The sequence below is a fragment of the Poecilia reticulata genome, chromosome 6, assembly GCF_904066995.2.
Source record: "Poecilia reticulata chromosome 6, P_reticulata-male-v2, whole genome shotgun sequence".
Classification (NCBI taxonomy): Eukaryota; Metazoa; Chordata; class Actinopteri; order Cyprinodontiformes; family Poeciliidae; genus Poecilia; species Poecilia reticulata.
In genome coordinates, this window is record NC_088835.1 from 30,419,332 (window position 1) to 30,430,086 (window position 10,755).

Genomic DNA, 10,755 nt, shown 5'->3' on the forward strand with positions numbered 1-10,755 from the left:
TGGAGAAAACCAGGCAGCAGATCCAAGCGGCCGTGTGAGAGGAATATCTAAAAGACTGAAAAACAGCAGGAGTAAATTTCCTCCAAAACAAATAAGACAAAAAACAACTCAGGAAGTTTCAAGAAAAAAATTTGAGTTTGAAAAGTTGCAAGAAAAAAACTCAGAAATTTTGAGATTAAGCAAAATTTTCCTGAAAAAATAACTTTCAGAGTGTAAAGTAAATTTTTTTGGCCTCTTTTTTCTATCTGGCTCCAGTGCCCTGTTGCAGGTGAAAAATGAGCTTTAAATCTTTATTTACAAGACCTTTCAAAAGTATTCACACCCCTTGAATATCAACTTCACGACCAGAAACATTTTGATTAATTGGTTGATTGATTTATGTAGCTGAGGTGATCAAAGCACTCTCAGGTACAAATCACAAGAAAAAGACAAATCAGAAATAGAAATAATGAACAGTGTCATGGTATTAAAAAGCCCGTCTGTTAGTGTTTCCGGTTCAATTAGGAACCATCTGCTGCAGTTCTGTGATAATCTGGCGCCATCTGGTGGTAAAGTCTGAAATAAGTTCACAAACAGAAACAATATTTTACTGAGCATGCTCAGTAGACTCTGAATTGCTTTAATAAGAGTAAAAAATGAATTGAGGACAAGTACAGATATGACAGAAATAACAAAACACCATCAAATAAATCATCTTTTTATTTATAAAGTGATCCAAGTGCTGGAAGGAGTCATTTCTTTCCAGTGCATCTTGTTGTTTACCAAGAACATTTGAATGAATCAAAAGTAAATCACTCCTATTGTGCAAATGTTTTCCTTTTAAACTTCACAGAGAGGTCACCAAATGTTTCAAATTTTACAAACTTTATGTGAAAAACAAGAAAAGCAGGTCTGAAATATCTGTTACATCAAGGAAAGCTTGCATGTCATCAGTAACTCATCATCATTGTTTGCTAGCAGAACTTTGAAGGTGAGCAGTACAACATTTGGAAAAAAAGACATCATGTTCATGTAAATTCTTGAATTTTGAAAGAATGTTTATACTGTTTCCTTAACTGTTTTCATAATGCATTTAAACCCATATTTATTTATCCGATACGATTTCTGATCAACAGAAAAAGGAATATGTAAATGTATAGCAATATACATATTTTTAAATCACTGCATCTATTTCCCAACAACAAAATGACCCAAAATTAAATTCACCAGCTGCATATTTTGCAATAAAATACAATAAAGTGCTAAAAAATAACAAAAAAAATAATAATTTTCATATATCTGCTGATGTTCCTAAAGGTTAAGATCCAAGCTGCATCGTCTCGAAGCTTTGAAACCATCGTTCTTTATAAAGGCCCTTTAATATTTTATGTTATTTTATTCTAAAGCAGAATCTATCAATTGTTGATCCATCAGAACGTTGGTTAGAAGTGAAGAGTTGTTGGGCCCAGATTCATTTGATCAGCTACAAACATTCAGTAACCATGTCAATAGTTTTATAAACTTGACTACTGAGTTTAAAGTTTTATAAACTATTGTAAATGTAATAGGTGAAATGTCAGTCTGTTATAATTTGTCACATTTCTGCCGTGCAGAAGGGTCACAGCTGAGCTTCTCATCATCTGACCGAGAGGCTTTTTGTGCTTCTCTGCCTCTGTGAGTTATTTTCACATAAATGCCATCTTTGGGTCCCAGAGTGCTGGAGGATTTCAGGTCAAGAGGAACCTGAAAAACACAAATGTGGAAGCAAGAAAATTATTAACGGGCAATTTTTTCATCAGTTTACAATGTTTATTTAAGTTTCATTCAATCCCAAAGTAGTTTTAAATAGAGTAATCTGACACCATTCTTACCGTCAGGTCAGGCAAATGAATCTCGTTTAGAGCCACAAATGTCACAAACAGATAAATGCAGTCATTTAAAAAAAAGACAATAATTTTATTTATATTTTCAGCATTTAAAATAAACATAAAAAAATGAGGTTTTTTTTCTGTAGACAGGATATGGAGTATGTAATGGCTACGCCTGTCAAAAAGCAATAAATCAATTAATTGCATGATTTCCATTTGCATTATTTTTTTCTCTTTCTACCAAAATTGGCCTTCATTTGTCTCCAATAGCTCTTTTTTGCCATCCATCCATCCATCCATCCATCCATCCATCTCCTCTCTCTTATCCGGGGTCGGGTCACGGGGTCAGCAGCCTCAGGAGGCCCAGACTTCCCTCCCCAGCCACTTCTTCCAGCTCCTCCAGGAACCCCAAGGCGTTCCCAGGCCATAGAGAGACATAGTCCCTCCAACGTGTCCTGGGTCTCACCTCCTCCCGGTGGGACCTGAACTCCTCACCAGGGAGGCGTCCAGGAGGCATCCTGACCAAATGCCCGAGCCTCAACTGGCTCCTCTCGACGTGGAGGAGCAGCGGCTCTACTCTGAGTCCCTCCCGGATGACCGAGCTTCTCTCTGTAAGGGAGAGCCCAGCCACACTGCGGAGGAAACTCATTTCGGCCGCTTGTACCCGTGATCTGGTTCTTTCGGTCATGACCCAAAGCTCATGACCATAGATGAGGGTGGGAACGTAGATCGACCGGTAAATCGAGAGCTTTGCTTTTTGGCTCAGCTCTCTCTTCACCACGACGGACCGGTACAGCGCCCGCTTCACGGCAGACGCTGCCCCAATCTGCCTGTCGATCTCCCGCTCCCTTCTTCCCTCATTCGTGAACAAGATCCCCAGATACTTAAACTCCTCCACTAGAGGCAGGACGACCCCCCTGACCCGGCTCTTTTATTTATTATTTCTGTTTTATTTATTTTGCATATTTAAAATGTCTTCCAGTGTTAAATGTTCATTAGAATTTAAAGTTTATTGATTAGCATTCTGTTACTTAAAAATGGTCTCAAAACAACAATATTATTCTTTATTGCAATAACTTGTGGGACATTTATTGCCTATGGTGACAGACCGACTAATGACAAGAAAAACAGATCTAAAAGCCGGTTATTAGCACTTTCACTGTCATTTCCTGTGGAAATTCAATGCAAAAGCCATAGGAATATAATTTTAACACATTAGCAGGTTCTGTTTTCATTTTTAGCCAAAGGTTTTCCCACCCACCTTGGTCTCGGAGCAGGCCTCGATGTTGAACCTGTGGAACAAATGGGCCAAAGCCATCCGGATCTCCAGCTGGGCCAGCCTCATCCCCACACAGTTCCGCGGCCCGGCGCCGAACGGCAGGTAGACAAACGGGTGACGACTCTCCTTCGCTTCCGGTGTAAACCTGGAGACGGGGCAGACTATTTACACTAACTCTACTAATTACAGTACCTCTTTGAAAAGCAGAAGTGGAGCCTTCTGCACAACCAATAAGAATGCAGCAAGCAGTTTCTGGATGGAAAGTTCACAACAAAACACTTGTATCTTCCAGCAGCCATTGTACAGCACATACATAGGTAAAACCAGCTGACCAAACCAGCTGCAGCACTGCTTGTGTTGCTAGGTGACGGGTGAAACTCTGCTTGGGTTGCTAGGTAACGGGCCGTGCCTGCGGATTTGTAATGTTACATTCTGAAGACTTTTGAAACGGCTCTTTTTCCAGACACCAATAAACGTGTTTTTTTTTTTAAAGTTTTCGGGCAGCCGAGACCCAAATGGAATTTCAAAAATGTGAAACATTAATTTGAACTAATCCTGTTCAAACCTTAGACGGGTTTCTCTTGACAAGACTCAGAAGAGAGCCTCGAGAGTTGAGATAATGAATCAAATAAAAAAAGATCTGAGTTTCAGCAACAAGGCAGCTCAAAGTGCTTCACATCATAAAAAACAAAAATCAACAACTGACACATGACATTTTTCCAAGTGGCGTCATTTACACATCAAAATGTTGGTCAGTCTTGCTAGTGAATACCAGTAATCCTGAAGTACCTTTCGGGGATGAAGCGGTCCGGCTCGGTCCAGTGATCCGGGTCGTAGTGCAGGAATCCTGCTGGGATCTCCAGAGTCGCTCCTTTGGGGAGAATCTGGCCGTTCACCACACAGTCATGGTCGATTTCTCGAGCAAACCTTGACGAGAAAAATAAATCTTTTAGATTTTATGAATCTGAATCATTTTTGCCTTTTTTAAATAAACAACGTAAAGCCTGTAAACATCCTGGAACGTCAACGACGGTTCACCTGAAGCCAGGCGGGTAGAGCCGCAGAGCTTCACACACCACCATGTCCAGGTACTTCAGCTCCTGGACGTTCGAGTAATCCGGAGAATCCTAGAAAACAGATTCATTTAAACCACAGCAGAAGGAGGAAGATCTGATTGTTCAGTATCATCACACAAAAATGCAGGTTTTTGTGCTGATATCATCACATCGGTTTTACATGATCTCACTGCCATCTCGCTTTACAGCTTCCATTTGTTTGGACCTTTAATGTTATTGCCAGGCTGTGATGTTTTTAAAGTTGTAAAATTCAGAGAATGAAGTTGTAATTTTATAAGAAGTCCTACATAAACATTAAAGAATAAAAATGAGGAATGTTGAGCCTCTTGTGAAGTTATGCTTCACAGACTGAGACGGTTGTGGCAAATTTTGATAAGTCTAAACTGCAAAAACAAAATATTACCAAGTAATTTGGTTTAGTTTTTAGAGCAAATATCTTAGTAAGCTTGAAATAAAACAAAACTAATTTACAACTAGCTCTTCAGCAAAATGTAGAAGCTTATTTTAAGTAAATAATTCCTTAATATTGATGAAAAATTACCTGTGGAAATGTTTCACTTATAACATTGGAAAAATGTCTTGATAAAAGTGAAATAATCTGCCAACGAGAATTTATGAAATTATTTACTTAAAACAAACTCCCATCTCTTACTGAAGTTACTCTTACTGTTTGTAATGTGGCCTTGTCTCATATTTACAGAATCTGGACTGAAATATTTGTTTTTGCAGTGCAGAAGCTTTTTTCTCTTTAAAATCACTTTTTCCTTAATTTTAAGACATTTTCCTGGTAAAATTATGCATTTATTGTGCTAATATTACGGCTATTATCTTATAATTAAACAAAAATGATTGCAGTCGGGTCTTAATACTCAGTTGTTCAAGTCACTGAAATAAGAGCCACTTCTTAAAAATATTTCCAGTCATTTGTGATTTCTTTTCTAGAAAAGAAATCAAGAAATCTCTGTATTTTATTATGCAGGCATGTCGCCCAGGCCAAACCGGACCAGCACAGGCTCACATACATGTCTGGTGAAGAATTGGTCGATCTCGTCCTGAACTCTGCGCTGGCAGTCGGGGTTGATGGCCAGCAGGTAGCAGGTGAAGCCCAGCGTGTTGCTGCTGGTCTCGTATCCCGCCAGGAGGAAGACGAAGGCCTGGCCGACCACCTCGTCCTCCGTCATCATCTTCCTCAGCGGACGCCTGGCGGGCGACTCCTGCTGGTGAGTCGACCCGTGTTCCTGATCCGAGCAGGACGCCAGCTCCTCCGAGGGGTTGGCTGTGTCGAAGTGCTCCAAAGAGACGCTCTCTTTGCCGGTCCGAGCGTCCAGCATCAGCTGGAGGAAATCCCGACGCCGCTGCAGGAAAAAGGACTCATAATCAGGATATCAGGAATTAATAGTAAAAAAATCTCCTTCTTGTTCCCAACAAAAACCTGAACTAATTTATTTCATCTTCCACAAAAAGAAAATCCTAAGTGCGGCTGATGAAACTCCATGAATATGTCCCAGTCCCACGGCATGAAGCCCCACCTGACTGGGAGGCTGCTCTTCTCTCTGCTGAATGATCTTCTGAATGATGCTGGTGAAGAAGCCGTTCATCTGGTCTCGCCTTTTGTTTGGGATGAATCTCGCAATGGGAGCCATGATGTTGGGAAAAGCAACTGTGGGAAAAAGGAGAAGATATCTCTCATAAAAATGAGGCTATTATGAATAAATTAAAATGTGATAAAGTTATAAAACGTACTGAAAAACAACATGAGAGGCCTGAAGAAAGAGAAGGAGAAGAACAGCTGAGCGTGGCGGACAAACGGATCATCTGGGTTGTTCTGAGAGTCGACCTGAGTGCCGAACGCCACGCTGGCGATGACATCCATGGTAAAACAGCCAAAACACCTGGCAGCAGGAAAAAACAACAAATTCATTTTAAAAAAGATCAAATTATTATTAATGCTCAGTTTCATTTGCTCTGTTTACTTGTGGATGTCAAAGGCTTTCCCTGAGTCAGCATGGACCTTCAGGTTCTTCATCAGAGCATCAGCAGCCGTGTTGATGAGCGGAACCATCTGCAGCAGAAAAAATAAATACATTTACCCAGAACCGGATCAGACCAGAACCTGGACCGGAACCAGAAACCACGTCCTGGACAGACGCTTTTCTGGACCAAACTGTCAGTAAATACTTTAAAAAACTCACAAGAAAGAAACGATGTGGTTCACCATCAACCGGAGAAAATTCTGATTTTCTCACATCTAACAGAAAATCTTAAAAATGTTAATAAAAGCAATTAAAACATAAGAATGTAAATAAAATTTTAATTTACAAAAATTAAGTTAAGGCGCAAATAAATCATAATTTCCATCCAAGCTTATCACAGTTTAGATGAAACTTTTATTGTTGCACTTTTCAGATTAACAAACTAATTTTATTATAAGACAAAGATTGTTTTATTTATTTAGGGATAATAACTCACCCGGTTAAGGAATCACTTAAATTGAACCTGTCTAACGACATGAAGTTGGCCACAGTTCATGGAAACAAAAAAGAAATGTATTTACTTAGATTAAATTTGTCTGAGATTAAAATTAGTTTTTTGATCTGAAACATGCCGGTGTGACAAAAAAGCAAAGTGAGAAGAAAAATCTGTCTTTGTAAAAAATATATACTGAATTTCATCGCATCTTGTCAAATTACAACCACAACTTTAATGTATTTTACTGGGATTTTATACAAAACAGTGGAATAGAATGTAATACATAAATATATATATATATATATTTTTACAAATTTTTAATTCTGGGATCTGAATACAAATACAAGCCACACTTTTCAGTTATGCAAATGTTCAAAAAAGGTAAATAAATAACATTCCACATGACAAATATCCATTGTTCATGTAGGTTTATTACTTGACATCCTATAATAAGTGCATTAAAGTTGGTGGCTGCAGTAAGGAAGCTTTTAGTCATTATTCTCTCACTTCTTTCATCTTGGCAGCACTGAAGGACGGGGTCAAAATACTGCGGACCCTTTTCCACCGTTCGTTCCTCAGCATGAGCAGGCAGTCCGTCGTGGGCTTGGTGGCAAATCGAAATTGCTGAGCAGAAAAATAAAATAACGAAAACAGAGGAGTTATAATAAGTTCATTGAATCATTTCACTTGTTTTGAAGTCACATCGCCTGCAGTGACTGAAGTTCTCACCATTCTGTTAGGGAAGCTGGTGAAATCCCTGACCATCACCGATCTGAGCATGTCGGGGTCGGCCACCACCACCACGGGTCGGCGGCCCAAATAATACCTGGAGCACAACAACAACACTGAGGCTCCAGATCAATGAAACCACATGAAAAACTTGAGGTTGGGTTTTTATTCCATGCTCTACCAGCATTCTTAGTTATTACAAGCTAATTTCTTAGTTATTACAAGCTAAGAAAGTTTGAGACTACTCTCAGAGATTTTCTAGAAAAAACATGGAAATTTGTTGGAAAAGTCAAAATTTGCTAAAAAAAAAAAAAAAAGTTAATTTTGAATGACCGTTTCTGATTTTAAAAAGGAAAAATCTTTAAATCTTTTGACTTTTGGACATTTTCTGAGTTGCAAAGTGCAAAAAGTTTAAGTTTGGAAACTAAAATTCTTTTCCAGAAAATGTCTGAGACTAATCTCTAAATTTTTCAAGCACATTTTTCTGAATGTTTTTTATGCAGAAATGTTCTCCTTTTTTTCTACAACAGCCCTAAAATGTAGCAGTAACGCACTAATGTGAGGGAATTACAATAAGTAAAGAGATAAAAAGATTACTTGCCCACACACTCTGCCATGTGTTTTTATAAGTTCAGTGAGAGGTCTGAAGAAACCCTGGAAGAATGTTTGAACATCAGAAATATTAAGTCATTAAATGTCAGCCAGAAGAAACTTTTTTAATAAAATCTAATTGTTTAGATGGAAATACAGATTTTATTTCTGGATAGGCGACTCATTCTACAATGTGTTTGCAATAAACTCAAAGCAGAAATACATTTTTCCTTCATTTATCATATGTTTTGTTCTTATCCCAGCATCCCTCAATATTATCACCCATCATTCTTAATATTGTGCAACCTTAAAGATATTCTTATTTTTTAAAGCAGGTTATGTTACCTCACGGAAATAGAATATGTTGCCAAAGAAAGGCACCGGCTTGGGATGCTTGATTCCACACTGAGCGAGGACTGAGAACGGATAGACTGAGTACCTGCACAAGACGAGAGGAAGACGTTTTAACCAAATCAGAAATGGAAGTACATTAAAAACTTCCAGTATAACATCCTATTTCTATTTAGTTACAATTATTTATACTTACATTCACGTGAAAGAGAAAATAAATAAACACTACATGCCATTATTAATTAAACTAATATCAAATTAAAATTAAGTTCACACAAAACATCCAAGACAGAAAGAAAAGGTCTGAGAATTTAAGAAAGGGTGTACTTTCTTTTTACTGTGACGTTATACTGGAGCTTCCTTACCAGTAAAGGAGACACAGAAAAGTGAGGAAGAGTCCGACTGTCACCGTCGTTCTGCTGGCCTCCATGTTGAAGACATTCAGGAGGTAACCAGCAGCCTCCATGGTGGAAAAACTCTGCTCTCTACCTGCAACCTGAAACAAAAAGAAATAAGTTTATTACATTTAATCTAAAGCTAATCTGATGAGAACAATTTACAAAGTATTTTCATGGATAAATTTCAGATTAAATTCAAACATCCAAACAATTAAATCTCAACAAATTGAGTCTGCTGTAAAGATAAATTTCACTAGAAGAAATGTTTTATGCATTTCTATTAATTACAATGATTATGTCTTACAGCTATCATAAAACCAAAGTTTAGTCTCTCATAATTACATCAAACCAATAAAATGTATAAGCAGAAATGTTCTGTTATAATCACGAGGAAGACTGTTGAAGTTCTCTACTAAAGCAGCTAACCTCTTAAATAGAGCTTTATCAAACCATAATGGAAGGTTTGGTGGAAGGAAAAAGGTGCAAAAGCAAAAGGGATAGCCACAGCCTTGATAACCTCTATTCAAAAAATAAAATCACATGCAGAATAAAACATATGCAGGTGTGTCCAGGACATGGGCTCAACTGTTGCATTCCTTCTGTTCAGCCACTCCTGCACCAAATATTTCAGTTTTCTTAGAAAATAAATTATCTGCACATCAGAATCATTAAACCCTTGAAATACATAATTCTTTGTGTTCATTTTTTTTATTATTATTTACAATAAGGCGACTGGTCGTGTTGTGAAACAGAAGAGCCTGATGATGTTAGAACTACAGTCATGCACTTTGACCTGAAACCTTTGAAACAGAAAAACTCGTTACACGTGACGGTAACGTACAATGTGTGACTGTGTCAGCAGCATTTTACAATGTTTTTGTGGTTAAAGTGGCCTTTATTCAGTAATAGTTCAACGGGAAGCAAAACAATACACGGATCGAGCAAGACCTGGAATCGAACCCTGGAAAGTTGCGTTGAGGATTGTAGCCTCTGAATTTGATGCACTTTCTCTAAAACTGAGCTGCCTAGTGCTCTTCACACCTGACAGTTGATGTAAGATGGAAATATAAAGACGTTGCACACCTTTAAATATGACAAAACTATAAATTTTAGCTTTTATATTTGAACATTATGGAATGGAAACACGTATTATGACAATAAACAGTGACACTAAAACAATTTATGAATTAAGCAGATTAATTTAAGCTAAGTCGTCTTTATAAATAACTGTAGCAGGTTCTCCTTACTTTGATATCTATGACATTTTCATGTGTTAAAAGTGAACGTATAAAATTCCCGACACTCACCGGTTCCTGTCCTCTGCTCTCAGTGTAAACATTACCAAACTCCAGCGCTCTTCTTTTTTTTAACCATAACCTCGTAACGCAACAGGAAGCGCTGATGTTCACCGCCACCTTCTGTACCGGAGTGGTATGACATGGAGCTCCAAGCTAAAAGCTATTAACAGACTCTTTCATTCGCAACTTTTTATTATTACATTAATTTAAAACATAAAATAAAAACTGAATAGAGTAAATACATTAACTACAAGCTATTATACGCATCTTTAATGTTGTTTCATAATTGTTTTGTTTAAGTTTGTTTGTTTTTGTTTAAGTTTTTATCCTCTAGCTTGCATCGATTTGCCCGTGACTCTTTAATCCTCAGCCGTGACTTTTCATAGCTTTGGCCAATATGTTTAAGAACTGACCAATGTTGTAAATTAAAAGTTAATTTTAAAATACCACCGTTAGCAGTTTCACATTGGTGTTTTCACCTAAAGATGAACTAATAGTGTCAGGAATATTTTTTTTTATGAAGCTATTCAGTAGGTTGCAAACTATGTGCTTTTTGACGTCATTTTCGACAAAAATCGAATGGAATCTAAAACTATAGCTCTTCAATTTAAAAATCTAAAGTTTCCATAGTAAGTAAAAAAGCTTTTGTTTCAAATAGTTGTGCTGTTTTTTTTTGTTTTGGATTATAAAACTACCTTTGTAAGGGACCACTGTTTT

General features: G+C 37.6%; 1 protein-coding gene across 1 annotated transcript; it reads right to left on the reverse strand.

Annotated features, from left to right (window-relative positions):
- Positions 1-681: 681 nt before the first annotated feature.
- On the reverse strand, positions 682-10,166 carry tbxas1 (thromboxane A synthase 1 (platelet)). The gene is made up of 14 exons (XM_008436539.2): positions 10,048-10,166; positions 8,708-8,838; positions 8,337-8,430; positions 8,002-8,054; positions 7,401-7,497; positions 7,179-7,295; positions 6,176-6,264; positions 5,946-6,094; positions 5,732-5,862; positions 5,225-5,557; positions 4,165-4,253; positions 3,916-4,053; positions 3,109-3,271; positions 682-1,722 (listed from the first exon to the last, which is right to left on the reverse strand). The coding sequence occupies exons 2-14, from the start codon at positions 8,806-8,808 to the stop codon at positions 1,564-1,566; spliced, it is 1,713 nt and encodes a 570-aa protein (XP_008434761.1). The 5' UTR covers positions 8,809-8,838; positions 10,048-10,166; the 3' UTR covers positions 682-1,563.
- Positions 10,167-10,755: the final 589 nt, after the last annotated feature.

Excerpts from the sequence above, each read along its gene's own strand:
- tbxas1 (XM_008436539.2), bottom strand. The coding sequence starts at position 8,808 with ATGGAGGCTGCTGGTTACCTCCTGAATGTCTTCAACATGGAGGCCAGC. Across the intron at positions 6,095-6,175 it reads AAAGCCTTTGACATCCACAA|GTGTTTTGGCTGTTTTACCA; the intron begins GTAAACAGAGCA and ends TCCTGCTGCCAG. Across the intron at positions 4,254-5,224 it reads ACCAATTCTTCACCAGACAT|GATTCTCCGGATTACTCGAA; the intron begins GTATGTGAGCCT and ends TCTGTTTTCTAG.